Source organism: Castor canadensis, chromosome 6 (genome assembly GCF_047511655.1).
Source record: "Castor canadensis chromosome 6, mCasCan1.hap1v2, whole genome shotgun sequence".
Taxonomy (NCBI): domain Eukaryota; kingdom Metazoa; phylum Chordata; class Mammalia; order Rodentia; family Castoridae; genus Castor; species Castor canadensis.
In genome coordinates this window covers 37,682,402-37,701,037 of record NC_133391.1, presented here as the reverse complement: position 1 = coordinate 37,701,037, position 18,636 = coordinate 37,682,402, and the positions used below count along the sequence as shown (strand labels likewise).

Here is an 18,636-nt window from a genome sequence, read left to right as displayed (position 1 = left end):
GGATACCATAAAAGAGTTAAAAGTTTGAGTTAGACTACAAGAAAATGAGAAAGACATGACAATGTTCACTTCCTGCTAAAATAATAGTCCTGATTTGGTAAAGAAGGTGGTTGGGTGGCTCCTTTCCATGTAGCTTTCCAGGAACCCTGAGTGATGGAAGCTCTCCCAACTTCAACTATGACTTCAAACCTCATCCCGAGAGTTACCCTTTCAGTTATCTGAAGGGAGAAAGAGTGTGGAAGAACAGGCTTGGAAGGCTTCAATAGCCCAAGCTCAGAAGTGGCACATATCATTCTGCTCACGTTCTGCTGGCTAGAATTAAGTTTCATAGCCATAACTAATTGCAAGGGAGACTAGGAAATAGTCTAGCTGTGGATTCAGGTAGAAGAGGAGAACATGAATTGTAATAAGTAGTTGGTGGTGTCTGCTATAGGAACCTGTCAAAAATGGTAAGTTTGGTGTGGTTTATTCACACTTACTATACTGCATTAAGGTTATAGATTGACACACTTGTCACCACAAGTAGACTCTGAGATCTTCATATTTCAGCACTCAGGACAAGGCAGTGTATGTTGTAAATGTTTATTAAATGATTTTGGATGAATGAATAAACTGGTGCTACAGCTTGTATCAAGAATTTCCCCCAAAAGCCCATGTGTTAAAGGCTTGTCCACAAAGTAGCATTATTAGAAAGTGTGGAAACTTTTTTAAGAGATGGGGCCTAGTGAGAGGTTGTTGGGTCACTAGAGGTGTGCTCTTGAAGGGGCACACCCCTCTTCCTCTCTTTTGCTTCCTGGCCATGAGGTGAGTAGCTTTGCTCTTCCATGTGCTCCCTCCAAGTGTGCTCCCTAGTCACATACCCAAAGCAATGGAGCCAATTGACCATGAACTGGAACCTCCAAAACTGTGTGCCAACATAAATCTTCTTCTTTGTAGTAATTAATATAAGTGGTAAGTTTATGGAACAGTAGTTAGCTAACAAATATAGCTGCTTCTTGATGTCTACGTGGAATGTTACTATCTCTATTGTCAATTTGAAGGAAGATGCTCGACTTCCTATTTCTCATGACAGGTGTGCATGCTATCAATTCACATATGAACTGTGTCAAATAAGTTAGGTACAAGTTAACTACATTTCATGACATTCAGCATTTGAATTTACTTGGATTGTGTAGAATCCATTCCTGCTGATTCCTAAGCTGGCACAATGGCTATGGCTCTAATACATGTTTTCGAAGAGGAAGCCAGACTGAAGCTGTGCATGTAGAAGGTTCTACCCTGGATGAGGCACACACTACTTCCACACTGGGAGCCAAAGCATGCTCATGTGTTGCTAGACATGGAAATTCTTCCTTCTTCTCCAGTAATAGGCTCCTCTTGTTCCTGGATTCGTGGAAAACCACAATAACATACCACTTCACACCTGTAAGGACGTCTATAACCCAAAAGGTGTACAATAACAAGTATCATTGAGTCTGTGGAGAAAGTGGAATCCTCACAAATTGCTAGAAGGAATATAAAATAATAGAGCCACTTTGGAAAATACTCTGACATTTTTGGAAAAGGTTAAACATAGAGTTACTATATGATCTGGTAATTCTTCCCCCAGATATATGCCCAAGAAAAACAAAAAAAATTTACACCTGAGATTTCACAGAAGCATCATTCATAGTAGTCAAAAAGTAGAAACCCAAATGTCCACCAATTGATAAATAGATAAACAAAATATACTATATGTGTACAAGGGAATATTGCACAGTCATAAAAAGGAATGAAGTACTGGTACATATTACTAAATGGCTTAACCTTGAGGAAATTATTCTAAGTGCAAGAACCCAACACAACATGTCACAGAGCATATGGTTCCACTTACAGAAAATGTCCAAAATAGGCAAATCCATGGGACAGACAGTCCATTAATGGTTGCCAGGGACTAAGAGGATGGAGGAAAAGTGAGTGATGAATACTGCCAATGAAATTTCTTCTAGGATGATGAAAATGTTCTAAAATTAGATTGTGTGATGATTGTACAAGTCTGTGAATATACTAAAAAACCACTGGACTGTATGTCAAAAGGGTAAATTTATAGCATATGAATTATATATTAATAAAACTGTTATTTTTAAATATGATATTGTAAGAACTGAAAATTACAATAACCAACAAGTCATAGGACGGGCTTAACATCAAACTGGAAAAGGCAGACAAATTGTCAGTGAAGTTAGGGACAGAGCAATAAAAATTGTCTAAGTATTTCCTGGGACGATATCAAACAGCCTGACACACATGTGACTGGAGTTACTGAAAAAGAAGAGAATGAAAATAGGACAGAAAGTTTTCTGAAGAGCCATTGGCTGATCACCCCCAAAATTTCACAAAGCACAATCACATCTCGATTCAGGAAGTTCAGCAATTCAAGTTTTAAAAAAAATGAAGAAAGCCGTAACTATGTGCACCATAGAATCATAGTCAAACTACTGGAAGCCAAAAATGAAAATAAAAATTTGAAATCTGCCAGTTTAAAAAAGAAATTATACATGAATAAAATTAGAATATGAATTAAGGATAGCATCTCATCAAAACCATGGACTGAAACTTGAGAGGTTCCTGAAATGCTGGAAGGGGAAAAAAATCCCTGAAAACCCATTGCTCTATAATCAAGGAAAATATCCTTCAAATACTGGGTGAAATGAAGAGAGGCTTAAAAACACAAGCAGAAAGAACTGGTCCTCGCAAAACTGCACCTCAAGAAAGACTTGTTCTTCAGGTTAAAGAGAAATGGTAACAGACAGAAACCTGGAGGAGGGGTGAGGAGGATGGAAGGGGGCTACATTTACACATATGAAGATAGCATTGTGAAACCCACAAATTCTGAAAAAGGGGAGAGGAAGGATGTAAGAAATGGGAATATAAGTGGGTGGTAAGGGAGGGGGTGGGGGCAGGGGGGAGAAATGACCCAAGCCTTGTATGCACATATGAATAATAAAATAATAATAAAAAAAAGAAATGGTAATATAATTCCCATTAGTCATAATAGGGTACACTTGTTCAACATACACTGTGTATATGTATTGAATTATCACAGTGAAATCCCCCTCATATTATTAATGTATGATAATTCAAAAATAAAATTTAAAAAATTTTTAAATAAAATATTTTTCAGAACAATAGCAAAAAAAAGAACAATGCCTGCCGGATGTGGTGGTATACAACTATGAACCCAGCACTCAGGAGTTTGATACAGAGGGATCGTGAGTTTGAGGCTAGCCTGGGCTACATAATGAGAGTTTGTCTCAAAAACAAACAAAATAAATAAATAAATCATTCTCGATGAAAGTGTCATGAAGAAGATTGAGATCCACTTGTCTGCTTGGACTACTAAATGGGATTTTCTATGTGCAACAAGCCATTTCTTTTCCAATTAGAACGTTAACTATTAATCAGTTATGATATGAACTTAACAGTTTGCAAACATCATTTTTAAAAATGTAAATAGGAGGGGAAGGATATAAAGAAAGGGTGTAGGTTAGTGAATGTAGTGGAAATACTATGTACTCACGTAGGAAAATGGAAAAATAAGATGTGTTGAAACTATTCTAAGAATGGGGAGAGGAGGATAAAGGAGAATGATGGAGGGGGTGAATTCAACTATGATTTATTGTAAAAACTTTTGTAAATGTCACAATGCACCCCCGTACAACAATAACATGTAGTAACAGAAAATGAGTATCACCATGTTAACTGGGGAAATGAAAGGGTCCATGCAATTAAAAGGATAAAGATATTTGGAATGGGAAAAAAATGTAAGTAGGGCAGGATGAACTAGAAAAGAATAAAACAGAAATATCTCCTTTTAAAAATCAAAATCCCACTAATGAAACTATAGCTCATTGTGTTGGGCAGTGTGGATCACACCTTCAGCCTTTTTTGCTTTAGTTTATTTTTCAGGTAGGGTCTCCTATTTTTGCCTGGGGCAATACTCAGACCACAATCCTCCTCTGTCTGCCTCCCACCTAGCTTGGATCACAGGCCTGAACCACCATGCCAACCTTATTTTTTTTAATTAAGATCTCACTAGCTGTTTGGCTAGCTGGCCTTAAACCACAGTCCTCCTATCTTGTCCTCCCCGCTAGCTGAGACTGCTGGTGTCCAACACCATGCCTGGTTCCTGATATGGAACTTTCCATCCTCCTGCCTCACCCTCCCAAATCTGGGATTACAGCAGTGTCTCACCACACCAGGTCTGTAACATTCTTCTTAAAGTCTATGATTTTATTAGAATAGAGCCATGCAACCTATTATTGCTTTTCTGACCTGGCTGTCAGAATGTTCCTAAGTTTTTGTTTAAACAGAGTACCTATTCTTACTAGGTTTTCTTATACACTATTATGCTCCCAAGGTTGCTGGGCCTTCACCCCACTAAATAAAAGCCGTGATGATTCTAGTTTGGAAATAGGGTCAAGGCACAGCCTTACCTGGAATATGACACAGCATTGAACTAACCACCTTGCAAAATTAATACCTCCCTTAAGGCCCCAGTTCCATCCACATCTCCCACTTCCTTATTGGCATCTACATTTCCTCTAATGACTTCTTATCAAGAGAACAAAAGCAATAAGGTGAGTTGGTGGGGGAAATATGAGGTCCAAGGTCAGATCCAAGTTTGAATTCTGGCTTCATCCTTCAGGAACCAACCAATGGTTAGCACATGATCACAGGCTGGGCAAGGGTGCTGATGTTAGGGCCCAAGGACAAAATCTAGACAGGTGGAGGAACCAAGACAACACAGTTGTCTGGAAGATGCTCTCCCACCTTGGGTGGGATGGGATTTTGTTGGGTGTCTTGTTTCTGATCTTTTGGGAGCCATGAAGTGGGGAGGTGCCCACCCCTTTGGCACGAACCTCCCTAGACCTGATCACTACAGCTCCATCTCTAGCAGTCAAATACCTGCTCTACATGTGGTCTACAAATGTCATGCACTGCTTGGGACAGACCTCTCAACCAGCAGAAAGGGCTCATGGGATGGGTGAATTTCTAGAAAATCAGGTCCTCCTTAGAAGAAAATGAGACTGGCTCTACTTTTGACCCAAATGCCCCTTGATAACCCACAACAAAAGACAAAGAGAAAGCACACAAAGAAACTGGACTAGAGCCTGGATTAGTGTCTGGAATCCACTCCTACCTCTCACATAGCCTCTTCAACCAGCCCACGAAATGGCCCCAGGACACATACAGGCAATTCAGAGGGAGGAAGCAATTGCTAGAAAGAACCTTAGCTCCCAAAATGATAGTACAAAGCAAGACAGTGAAAGGAGCCAACAGGTGTAGATGCCCAACAGCTAGCATAGGCTGACAGGAAGGCATGGTCTAGGGAAGTCTCTCTAAAGAGATGAGTTTGAACAGAGACAGCATTAAATGAAAGAATAAGCCCTGAAGATATCTGCAGAATGAGCTAGCAAAGGAAGCACAGGTGAAAGACTCCATGGCAGGAGTGTGCTTGAGCTCTCCAAGGAACAGGGGGGAAAGCTCCACTCTGCCCAAACACATCTTCCTACTCAGTATAATTTGGGAGGCGCAGTGGAATAACATCCTTCTCCCCTAGGCTCCATCTCAATTTGCATTTCTGCGAAGAAGCAACCATAGGAAAGGCATACCTGTGTTTTCCTGCACACAGGTAAAATGGAATGAGAGCCCTTCCTGAGGGTAGATTTGGGTAAGGACCAGAAGAGACTTTCTGCAACTGTGAGGCCCTCCAGGGATGCTTTGTCTTCACTAGACTATTACTGAAATCAACCTGGCTAGTTGTTTACTTATCCTCAGATACTCTTTAGCCACATCCCAAGGTCTTGTAACTAGAGGCAAATAACAGAGGTAGGTATTTCTCAATCACTGAGAAGTGGGAGCACCAATCCTCTGCCATTTGTCCTTTGATTTAAAAAAAATCAAAGAATCTGGAAAATTACTCAGGCATGTCCCTCAGCTTCCTTTCTGCAAAGGAAGGGGCTCTGCTTCTAGCACCGCCCTGTCCAGGTTCACCTAAGAGTCACCCATCCCAAGTGGTAGGGGTTAGAATGTACCCTCCCTCCTACAACTTCCCGCTCAGGACCAGGGAAACTCACCACATAATCCAGGAGTAGCCATAGTGCGGGGCTCATGGGCGCAAAACCTCAACTGCCCGCAGCCCCGCAGCTCCGCTGGCTTCCGGACAGGCTTATGCAGCCTCGGGCTAATTCCATGGTGGCTTAGCATCTTCTGAACGTGCCCGCCCCTCCCCTGCTGCCGCCTCCTCCTCCCCCTCCATCCCTCCACAGACAGCTGCCCCGCGGAGCCCTTGCTCTGGCCTCAACGTCGTCCTGGGCGCACCGCTGCTGATAGCCAGGTTTGGTGAAAAGATCTCTTCCCAGGGTCGAATTGAGTCCAGGACATGCTGGGGTTAGAGGCGCTGAGGGGCCACCCAGTAAATGCTGCCTGCAATCCTGCACCCAGGAGACGCGCCTCACAACCTGGTTCCCGTGTGAAAATTCAGCCGGATTATCTCATGAACGGTCTGGCTGATTAGTTTCCAATCCTGCCAGCAAAGCCTCTTTTCTGCCGCCCCAAAGGGTCACTGCTGTGCAGGGGATGGCAGTAGATGGGAGTGGAGGCAATTCTGGGACAGCTGGTCCCCACCACCAACAACAACACATACACTCCTCCATTTACTACTTTTCCGCCTGCTGTCCTCACTTTTCTCTAGATTAAAGCAGGAAGACAAGGGTTGGGAGTGCCAAGCAGGTGTACATAGGACACAAAGGATAGGAGAGGGAGTTTTTATAAGTGCTTCCCCAAGAAGTGCCAGGATCCGATCAAGGAGAGTCAGAAGGAAGACTCTCTTATATTGAAAAAGTGTACTGGTGAGCACTGCTCCCCATTCTACAGATGATGGTAGAAGGGGTTAAGTGTACAATGAAGCATGGATCAAGGGCAGAACCAAAGAAAATCAAAAGGTATTATGTCCCAATCTGCTCACTCCAAGTAATAATGGCTGGTATTCGTGCAGGCCTTCGTTTGTATCTGGTACCTTCTTGGCACCTCCCCTAGAGTAGTTGTTTTAATCCTAACAATAATTCTATGAAGTAATTACACAGTATGCCCACTATGTACAGAGGCAGACTGTAGTATAAAAGGTCAACCAACTTGTCTCTAAGAGTTGTCCCAGCTTCCAAAGCCAGGCAGCCTGCTCCAGCATCTGCACTCAAAACACTTTGCTGTTCAGCTTCTCTCTCTCCCCAGCAATGCTCTCTCTCCTTGATTACTTTCAGTGACTCTTCCCCATGTCTTTTCCAACCCAAAAGTATAGGAAAATCTCCATGATTACTCCTTTATCCATTCCCTTTCTTCTTTCTCTCTCTCTGTCCTGTGAACTCCTTCCTTGAGATCCCCCTAAAACATACACTTTGGAGGACTCTGTCTCATCTGGCCTAAGGGTGAGCATAACAGAGGGTGCCTGCAACCAGGGAAGACCCTGCCCTTGGGATACCTGTAGATAAAGGAAGACACTCTCCCTGCTCACTAGCTCTACCTGTTCCTCCTACATCCTTTTTACCCAGCAGCCTAACACTATTTTTTTATGTTTGTTATTTTTAATCAAAACATGGTTTTCCTGATTTGGCTTTTTTCTCAACAGTGAACTGGCTAGTCAGTAACAGTGAGGCAAAGCTCAGACCATCAAGGCACAGGCCATGGGGAACTAACAAGCCATACTGCAATCTCCCTGCCTGCTTTCTCTGTGACCTATGCCTCCAATAACCTGTCCCCAGGTAGCGTTAGGCAATCGGTCAGAAGAGTGACAGTTAATTCCCTGTCCCTGGATCTGGTTTTCTCCAGAAAGAGACCTCAAAGGCTACTCCAAGTTGGGGGAGCAGAGGGATAGATGGAGAGATGACAACCCTTTAATTATTAAGTCGTTATGTAAAACTTCTATCTACTCTTCCTTCCCTCTGCCTCACTCAACTCCCCACCCATCTACTCAACACAATCCATTCAATTTTCTTGTGATGTAGCTACTCTTGAGGTTAGTTCCAGGCAGCAACAGGAGTGGCTGAAACCTAGGAATGTAGCAGTTCAGTGGCTTGTATGAGAGCAAGGAAAGAATCTGTAAGCAACAGGGTGGCTCTGGAGTTTTTGTCTCAATGTCAGGGCACTGAGTTCTGACCTTCACCCTACCATTCAGGAGCTGAATGCTGTTTGCAAATCACATGATTTCTCTGAGCTGTTTTCATCATCTCTACAGGGTGGGGAGAGGACCATGGACTGGTAATGTCTAAATCCTTTCAACTCCATCATTCAGAATTTTCAATGAGTTGAGTCTCTCCTTGTTAAATGGATTTGGAGTGAAAACCCCATCTAATTCTTACAGCACTTCCAGGACACCCCCTTTATTCTCATGGGTGTTTGCTCCCCAATTGGAGTCTCTGCCACCTTGCTGGCATGGACATGTAAACATTTTTCATACATTTTAAGGAAGGAGAGTGACAGAACCAGTTAGCGAGGTGTTACTCAGTGTTATCTATTCCTTTTCCCATTAAAAGATGTCTAGAGTAAGTAGAGCCTTGGCATTTAGCATAACCCCCCCCAAAACTCAGCATTTCATCCTTGGAATGAAGAAAATCCCTAAAGCTCTGCCACTGATGTCATTAATCTCCCCTCTGAGGACTGATTTCTCCATTTTTATTCTTATCACTTCTTACTTTAGAGAAATTTTACAATTGCCTAAGGTCTTTGTTGCTTTATTTTAGGCAAACCTTCTTGATTCTCATAATTCCATGGGGGACTTTTTTCCAGATGAGAAACTGAGTCTGAGAACTGTGAAGGGGCTTCTTGGAGGCCTGTGGTTGACAAAGAGCCATGGGTGGAGCACAGGTCTGTCCATGGCTGAGCCTGTGGTTGGACCAGGGTCCTGCACCTGCCAGCACCTGGTGCCCTCAGTCCTCAGCACCTCTCCCTTCTACAGGGGCCCTAAGGTTGGTACATAGGAACTTCGTCACACCTGGTCAGTATCAGCTACCCTGTCAACAGCCATATTTATCTGCTGGGATCCTGCCTCCAGGATCCAGCCCTCTGCCATGTGCAGAAACCACCTGATTCAGATATTTGAGACTCAGCATTCCTGAGTGAATCCCTTTTGCTTCAGGCCATGGGGCTCAGTTCCTGCAGAGGCCTGCCCACACTGCCTTCCCCACACTAGAACTCAGAATTTCCTCTCTTTCCTGGAGATGGACGTCCCAGGACACTGGGCTGATAGTGTCTACAGAGGGTCCTGTGCCTTCTCCCTCAGAGCCAGCCTCAGAACTGAGTCCTAGCCCACAGCTGCCATCCCAGGCTTCAGACACAGTGTACCACCAGCCTGTGCAACATGAGAGCTTGGCCTTTATTGTGGGCCCCAGAGGGCAAGACAGCAGGATGCACAGAGGGCCGAGCAGTACTTGGGCCAGTGAGGCCGAGGCAGGCAGCAATGGGTTCCACAGCAGTTGCAGCAAGCCTCACTTGCTGCACTTCCGGGGGGAGCACCTGCACTGCATGGCGTTGAGGATCTCGTGGTACACTACGGAGCCGTTGATGCAGTGCAGAGGCACCAGCATGGGCTCTGTCCGCGTGGGCGAGCAGCAGGAGCACTGGTCCTGCACGTCTTCTGTGTCAATGGAGTACACGGCTTTGCTGTCACATTTGCCCTGCAATACAGCAGACAGAGGTGGGGCATCACCCCAACACTGAACATGGTGGCAAAATTCTGGGGCAACCTGCATCTTCCCCTTGCCCTTCCAAGCAAGGCAGCTTCTCCCCCTCACCAGAGATGCCCAGGATAATCTCATAGAAGACTGAATTTCCTCTCACCTATGGTTATACACATCCAAATCCCTCCAGCTGCAATTTCTATGCAGAAAATGTAACCCCCGCCTTCCTTAAATAACCCTCTAGTTCTTTTTCTTTTTCTTTTTTTTGGTGGTGCTGGTGGTTGAACTCAGGGTTTCACACTTGCTAGGCAGGTGCTCTACCACTTGAGCCACACTTCTAGCCCTTTTTTGCTGTGCTTATTTTGCAGATAGGGTCTCATTTATTCCCAGGCTGGCCTGGACCACCATTACCCTATTTAACACTTCCCCCTGTCACTGGGATGACAGGCACACAGCGCCACACCCCAGTTTTTTTCTGTTGAGATGGTGTCTCATAAACTTTTTCTGTCTGGGCTGGCCTGAAACCATGATCTTCCTGTCTATACCTCCCAAGTAGCTAGGATTACAGACATGAGCCACCAGCACCTCGTTCCTCCATTCATTTAAAGGATTTGTTTAGTCTTTCTTCTGGAATCAAAAGTCCTAGTAAAACATTTATTTTAAAAAATGCTTCCAGTTCCTCTCCCCTTTCTTCCTTCTTTTCCCTTCTCTTCCTTGTGAATGTTTCAGACCCTTCTAAAATGTAACCAAAGAGGCATATCCAAACAAAAAGACTCAGCTTTTCTTATTCAAGCCTCCTAAAACTCAGAGGGCCTTACCTGACAGTAATGAATGTTCACTTCCTCTTGGGACTTACAGTCTCCCACTTTGACATACTGCAGTCTGGCAATGATGTCTTTGCAGTCAGGCTCCTCACCTATAGAATGAGTGAGAGATGGAACTTGGGGACTGGCCAGGGCTCTGTAGCACATTTTCTAACCCCAGTGCCTTCACTGAGCTGGAAATGGGTCCATTTCACCATGAGGAAGTAACCAAAGCCAGCTACAAGGGGGGGAATTCAGTTATCCTGGTCTACCTCAGCTGCTCCTGGCCAATCAAATTCAGAGATATTATTGCTGGATTTAACTCATTAAATGGTAGAACTTTAATTGCAGACGGACCCTAGATTCACTGTGCTTTGGTCATGAAGATGAATGAGACTTGCTATGATATTATTGTAGAATAAAAAAACATAATGGCTGCAGCAATCCTCTCATGCAATAACTATCTCCTGAAGCTAACAGACAATGAGGTAGCCAATAAATAGAATTAATATCAACCCCTGCCTTGGGGTAAGAGGAAATGCAAAGGTCCTGGCCATATACAGGTACTTGCTGTCTCTGCAGAGGCCGAGAGGATCCCCATGAGCCTTTGTGGAGTCCTCCCTTTGGGTATTGCCATCTCCAGGTTGCCAACAGGGGTTTTCTTACACACGGGGTGGTAGCATTCATATCTGAAACTCTACTTGACATAGAGTGAATTCTAAGATTTAATGCTAGCTTACCTTTCCCATCAAAACAATGGGAATTTTCCATTCTGGGATGGTTTCTTATCTAAGTCACTCCTAACTACATATTAGCCTCCCTCCCAATTTCCACAGAAGAGGATGAACGAGGAAAACAAATTTAGGCCAACATGCAGTATTCTTTTTCTGTAGACTTAAATCCCTACTCCCTGCTTATTTCCCTTACAAAAGGTCTTAAAGACCTCCTGAACATGGTGTCCAGCAAAGGCACCTTGTTGTGGTTGTGTAGATAATAGTCTCAGAAGCAAATTCCATGTGCAGTATATCTAGAGAGAATTCATCTTCCCTGATGGTCTCCTGATGTCCCATTCCTAAATCACTCAGATGAGAATTACAGAAAGATGGGTTTTCAGAGTGATTTTCCTCAATCTGAGATTTGGGTATAGTAATTACAGGGGCTGTCAGAGTAATCCATCAAAAAAAAAGAAGGAATGATTGTAGGTATTCATGTTTTTACTCTGTTCTCTTCTAGTAAATAAGCATGGGCCCGTGAATTCAAAACTAAACTAAACAAATGGAAAACTAAGCTAAAAACAAAAACAAAAAATATTAGTCCAGGCAGTAGTTCTAAGTTCTTGTGAACTTGGTTCTCATGAACACAAGAGTGTGGGGGAAGAATTCTGTCTTATGTGCATCCCCAAAGCTGATGCTATGAGCGATTTATAGCCAACCGGCATGACATAACTGGAAGGTCAGAAGGGACCAAGAGTGGAGAAAGGGAGGTCACAAACATAACTGTCCTTATGAATTCTTAAGAAGACACTCTATCCTCCTACAGCCCCCAGAGCACTTGGTGGGCTATCATTAGCCAGCTGGTGGCTTCCCTTTCCTCCAAGATAGATCATATGCAATGAGTAGATGAGGGTTAAGTATGTACTCTGCAAAGACCATGGACCAAGAGTACCTGTGTTCAGGGAGCTCTGGTTAGAGGCAGCAGATATTCCCTGATGATATCAACAACCAAGGACAAAGGCATATAAGAGGCTGGAGACAATGAGTAGTTTAGAGGACAGGGGAAGAGAGTGCTTTGCAAGCATTTGAAAAGGGATTTGAGCAGGAGCAATCTAATGACCTTTAAGAAGAGGAGGCAGATCACTGTAGGGCTGAGCACAATGACTGGTCAGTAACCAAGGAATATCTTTCTGGAATAAAGCATATTTCAAAGAACAGTGTCTAGACTAGGTCTAATGGGTTTCAAGGGACAAGCTTTTAGTAATTTACTCACATGTGTCACAACAGGTGCCTGGAATTTTCATGATTTTCCCCTAAGAAAATAGAAAAGTACTAGATTAGGTACAAATAGTTCATTGTGGACAGTTTTTAGGTCTCATCGATTCCCGGAGTTTAAGTTCCGAAACGTGAGCTTCTTTCCCATCACAAACATAAGCTGACTGACCACTCTGCCCGACCAGGCCAAAACAGTTTTCATTATTTGGAATTCTCTTCCAACTGAGTCATCAAGATCATCATTCCCAGAGAAACTGAAAGAGTTTGATCTCTCACCTTCTCAAGGATCACAGTTTCAGCCTCCCTCAAGTGACGGACTTTTTCAATACTAGGGATTGAAATCAGAGCCTCGCACTTTCTAGGCAAGCAATCTACCACTTGAACCAAGCCCCAGTTCTTTTGATTTTAGTTGGTTTTTCATATAGGGTCTCATGATTTTACCCAGGCCAGACTTGGACAGCAATCCTCTTACCCTTACTGGGATTACAGCCCTGTACCACCACACCTGGCCTGAAAGACATTTTTTAAAGCATCCTAGACTACAGATAGCTTTTTCTATCCATCATGCTTTGATTTTGTAACTTCATCAATTCTTAAACTAGGTCAGAGATCTGCCTTCGATTCTGGGATATTGTGTAAGGACTGGGCTGCATGATGTTCAAGGGAGCTGTGTTCTTGGAGTCAAAAATTGAGACAGTCAAAATAAAAGCAGGGTCTGAGTTGTAACTACTCACTCCATCAGCCAGACATCTGTGCTCATCAAAGGGTGGGCAGCCTGTGACCCTCTTCTCCCAGATGTACTCTCCTCTCTCGTTGACTTTGCAGAAGTGACTATCACAGCCATCCTGGAGTGTCTCATCACGCTGAAAGGAAAGCAAAGTGGTAGAAAAAGAAGATGCAAAGACAGTGTTTGGATTACAAAGCTACTTCAAGCCATGGTCTTGACTCCCTGAAGTTGCTTAAAGAATTTGGAAAAGTATGGGACAAGAACTAGACGACATACAAAATCTCCACACTCAGAATACAGAATAGAAGTAAAATCTCAGTTTTATTATTTATTTACTATGAACAGAGAATCCCCAGACTATTTTGACCACATAAGTACCTACAGGGTGAAGACAAAAGAGTAACTTGGCTAACACTTTAAGTGAAGGACAAATGAGCCAGGGCACCCCTCCCAGCCCCAACAGCTAATTCTGGCTGTCATAGATCAAAGTCTGTTTCACCCTGATTGTCTGTCCAGTCCCACAGATTCTTAAGGCTACAGAAAAAAAGATTTTTGTCAGGCAACAAAATAAATCAGAGGAAATTCTGTCATCTACAAGTCATCCATCTTTTCTGTATAAAATCAGAAAGAAGGGGAAAAAGAAGTTAACACTGAACCAAAATTAATTCCTCTTTCTTCAAGAAAATACCCCAAAGTAGGAAAGCAGATAGTGACACAAATGAGGACCCTTGAGTGTAGATTTTTCCCACCTTCAGCGTCATGACCTGTCCTCCTCTTAGCTGAATAGTGCAGGCCATGGGCAAACACCTCCCACAGCATTCACCTGGGTTCTTCTTTTCCTGGTAACCCTGTATCCAGGAAAGAAAACAGCCGTGGTTAATCTTCCAGAACATTCCAATAAGAGACAGGCCTACCTTGCTTGCTTTTCATCTCTCCTACCCCACAGTTTTACCTAGAGCTCAGAAAGCCAACATACTACTCTAACTAGTTCTTGTCAGTTCTCAGTCCCCCAGATAGTATTTCTTCTCTCTACATGTGCATCACACTCATGTTGTAACGGTCATGTCTATTAAAGTAGACCTCTCCCCTCAACTCTGGAATAATCAATTATTTACTAAACAACTATTTATTGCACCATCTTAAAACTTGTATCTAAAATGAAACTTCATTTTTGCTCCAAATATCATCCTTTTCCAGTCTTCTCTGTCTTAGTAGATAGTGTCATGACCTAGTGCTTGAGCTAGAAATCTGGAAATCATCCTTGACTCTCCTATTTTCTCACCCCACCCCACCCCAGTCATCACCAAATCTTGCCAAAACTCCATCTCAAATCCATCCACTGCTTGTCATGACTAATATCCTCTGTTCACATCTAGTCTAAGCCATCCATAATCATCTTCCACTGGACTTTGAGCATAGTCTTACTTTGTCTTCCTACCTCCATTCTTGCCCCTACTATAAGTCACTACACACCTACTAGAATGACATCATTACGATATAGTAAGCCATGTCACACTCCTGCTTAAAAGCTTTGGGAGGGAGTTCTGGTCCTAGGTAAATGCCTCAGTTTCCAACGAAATTTCATAAAGACCAAGACTAATAGTAGTACAATTTATATCTCAGCACTAAAATATTCACCTCTTGACTAAAAGAAATGATGAAATCAATCCCCCCTAATGTAGTTTAAAAATCAAAGCTCCTTTAGGTACAAGTGAACCATCAAAAATCTAACCACCTGCTACAACCAAACTTAACATTCATTACAAGAAAACAACAGAATTGAGAGTCACTTCACTTTGTACAATTAATATTAATATACATGGAGAGGGAGAGAGAGAGAGAGAGAGAATACATCCACCACCAATGTCTACCACATAGTAAAAACATTTCATTGGAGAAATAGGAAGAATTTATCCACAACAAGAAAAACCACTCAATGGAAATAGGCACACAAATGACCTTGATGTTGCTATTAGCAGACAGGAACTTTTAGATGACTGTAATAATACATTGAAGAATCTAGAAAAAAATGATGGATATAATGGGAAAAAAGAATGGGGATTTCAGGAGCAACAAGGATACTTTAGGGAAGGAATCAAAAGTTGGAGTTTATATACCAAACATTCTCAAATGAAAAAGTTTCTGAATCAGAAGGCTTCATTGGTGAAGTCTACCAAAGATTTTAGGAAGACATTATACCAATTTTTTTGTGGTACAGGGGTTTGAACCCAAGATGTCTGCAGTCTCATAATATCAAAGTTACACAAACTCTTTTAGAAAAGAGAGGAGGAGACACTGACCACCATATTTATTAGGTCTAGCATAACCCTGCTACAAAAATCTAACAAAAATATAAAAGAAGGAAATTAGGAATCTATCACTCTTTTGATCATACGCACAAAAGCCTTTAGCAAAATATTAGCAAATTGAGCTAGTAGTAGGTCACCAAATGGGATTTTTTTCAAAAGAATGAATGCTTAGCTCACCATTTGTAATCAACCAGTGTAATTCTTCGTGCTAACAGAATTAAGGAGAAAACCATAAGATTATCTTAACGCATAAAACTGTTTAGCAAAATTCAAAAAACCATTCAAGATCTAAAAACTCTCAGCACAACAGGAATAGAAAGGAACAACTTTTTAAATCTGATACAAGACATACTTAATGAATTAATTCCCCCTTAGGTCAGAAACTAAATATCTCTCATCATTTCCATTCAATATTGTACAGGAGGTATTAGCCAGAAAATCCAGGTAAGCAAGAAAAATAAGGAAAAAAGCATAAACATTGCAAAAGAAGAAGTAAAACATGTCTTTATTTGAAAGTGTCATAACTGTTTATGTAGAAAATCCTTAGGAATCTGCTCCTTCCAAAAACAACAAGGACAAAAATACTACTACTATTACTAATAAGTGAATTTAGGAGGACTGCAGAATACAGGACCAATAGCGGAAATTTTGTATAAAATCAATAAACAACAACAACATGAGTTATTTTAAAATTCTATTCACAAGATCATCCAAGACTCTTAAAATTTTAGGAAAGAAGTTTAACAGAATATGTGCAAGGAATCTACACTTTAAACCACAAATCATTGCAGAGAAAAAACTTAAAGAAATCAACTATGTTTTGACTGTATGTCTCTCCAAAATTCATATGTTAGAACTTAAACTGCAAGGTAATGACATTAAGAGGTTGGACATTTGGGAAAATGATTAAATATTGATGATTCTGCCCTCATGAATGAATTGGTGTTCTTATAATAAGAAATTGAAAGGAATGACTTTTATTCTTCTTCCCTCTGCCATGTGAAGACATCATAAAAAATGTCACCTATATAAACAGATCAGACACTAAACTGCCAGGGTCTTAATTTTGAACTTTCTAGCATCCAGAACTATGAGAAAATAAATTTCTGTTCTTTGTAAATTACCTAGTCTCAGCACAGACTGAGACAAAGAGCTAAATAAATGGAGAAGTGTATAATATGTTCACGAATTGAAAAACTCAGTATCAAGATGTCTGTTCTCTCCAGATTAAACTTCAAATTAATATCATACATATACTTTTAACTTTTTTCATAAAAATTGACAAGTTGACTCTAAAATTATTTGAAATGGGAAATGATGTAAAATAGTTAGACCATCTTGAAAAAGAACAAAGTTTAAAGACACTATTGGATTTCAAATTTTACCATAAAGTCACAGTAACCAAGTCCATGATATGATTACAGGAAAGACATATTAATCAAAGGATCAGAAAAGAGAATTCAGTAATAGATTCACACATGTACAGGCAATTCATTTTCTGCAAAGATACAAATGTAATTCAGTGATGGAAAAAGGTCGTCCTTCAACAAAATTCTTCTGGAACCACTGAATATTCACATGGGAGGGAAAATTAACCTTAACTCCTTGTTTCAGCATATACAAAAACTAATTCTTGATGGCCTAAACTAAACTAAAATGATACAGCTTTTAATAGAAAATATAGGGGAATATTTTCATAGCCTTGAAATGAGATAGATTTCTTAAACAGGAAATAAAAAACACTAACCATAAAAGTAAACACTGATACCCCAAATTATCAAAATTTAAACTTCCAGCCTTCAAAAAAATACAATTCAGACAAATAAAAGCTGAGCCACTGATTGAGAAAAAATATTATAATAAACACCTTATAAAGAACTAGTATCCAAAATAGAGGAAAAAAAATCATACAACTATAATAAAAAGGTAAACAATGCAACTCAAAGTAAAAAGTTCAAACCAACACTTCACCAAAGAAATGGGCCATAAGTACATAAGATGTTTTATGTCATTAGTCAAGCAACACAAACTTAAAATACTGTAGGATATCACTCCACAACAGTGAAAATTTAATACCAGGCATGAAGGAGGATTAACTGGAACTCTCACACAGGACAGTACTGTTCCCTGAGATGAAGGTAAGCTCCGAATCACGCCTATACAGTTGTATCCTAGCAGCTGGCAGCCTCAGCCTGCATCACTGAGAGGAATTCAGATGGCAGCTTGATGCCAGCTTAAGATGATAGCCCTTCATTGCTATCTTCATTGGAAAAAGTAGTAACTTCTAGACAGCAGGATTCCACTATTTTGCAAAAATGCTCCCAAAGTTCAGAACAACATAAGGTGGCCAACTTTTTATTTTGCAAACTAAAAATATTTATAAGTAATTTTAATAGAGTAAAAAAACTAAAAGACTACCATCAGTTGTACCATAATTTCATTAAAAATTGATGTTTTTAGTTCTTCTCATCCTTCCCCTCAAAAATGTTTAAATTTGTTCTGAGAGAAATCAACTTGTTATCATTCTTGTTCCCATTTTGCCACATTCAGTAGTCACCACTCACAGAGCCATTCACTAGGGTCCTGAGGACTTTCTAATAAGAATTTCTAACAAGTCAGTTTTAGCACCCAGATGGAAGACTAGCCCCAAGATCAAGAGTAGGCGTCAGGAAGCTTGCTCAGATGTGAATTTAAACAACTTGCTCCTCGTAAATCAAGCTATGAACTTAATGTGTCTTCAGGGAGTTGGAAATGAGAATGGAGCTCAACACAAAAGCAGGGAGACTGGGCCCAGGCCAAAAACACCACTTTGAAAAGAAGTTGACTTTGAGGGTCATGAGGTAGTGTTTCAGTTGTAAGCTTAAAACTGTTTTTTAAACACATAATTCCTGGAAGGTGCATGACCAAGGCAAATGAAAGAGGAAGAAAAGAGATGGAATAAGCATTGAGTGAAAGTGAGTGGTTAGGAGTCAAAATGAAGAAATAAAATACGTCTTCAATCGGGTCAGCTTTCATGGGAACTTGGAGTTGGGCATTTTTAGTGAGTGTTAGAAGATACTAGGAAATGCCCTCCTTCTGTGGGCCTGGGGAGAAGGA

At 41.3% G+C, this 18,636-nt stretch overlaps 1 protein-coding gene across 1 annotated transcript in view; it reads right to left on the bottom strand.

Annotated features, from left to right (window-relative positions):
• Positions 1-9,388: 9,388 nt before the first annotated feature.
• Positions 9,389-18,636, bottom strand: part of Vwf (von Willebrand factor) — a 152,075-nt gene continuing 142,827 nt past the window's right edge. Inside the window, exons 48-52 of the mRNA XM_020158236.2 lie at positions 13,981-14,079; positions 13,239-13,367; positions 12,503-12,542; positions 10,532-10,629; positions 9,389-9,710 (exon numbers count right to left, since the gene is read on the bottom strand). Of these exons, the coding sequence (XP_020013825.1) occupies positions 9,522-9,710; positions 10,532-10,629; positions 12,503-12,542; positions 13,239-13,367; positions 13,981-14,079 (555 nt within the window). The 3' untranslated portion in view covers positions 9,389-9,521. The remainder of the gene's footprint in view (positions 9,711-10,531; positions 10,630-12,502; positions 12,543-13,238; positions 13,368-13,980; positions 14,080-18,636) is intronic.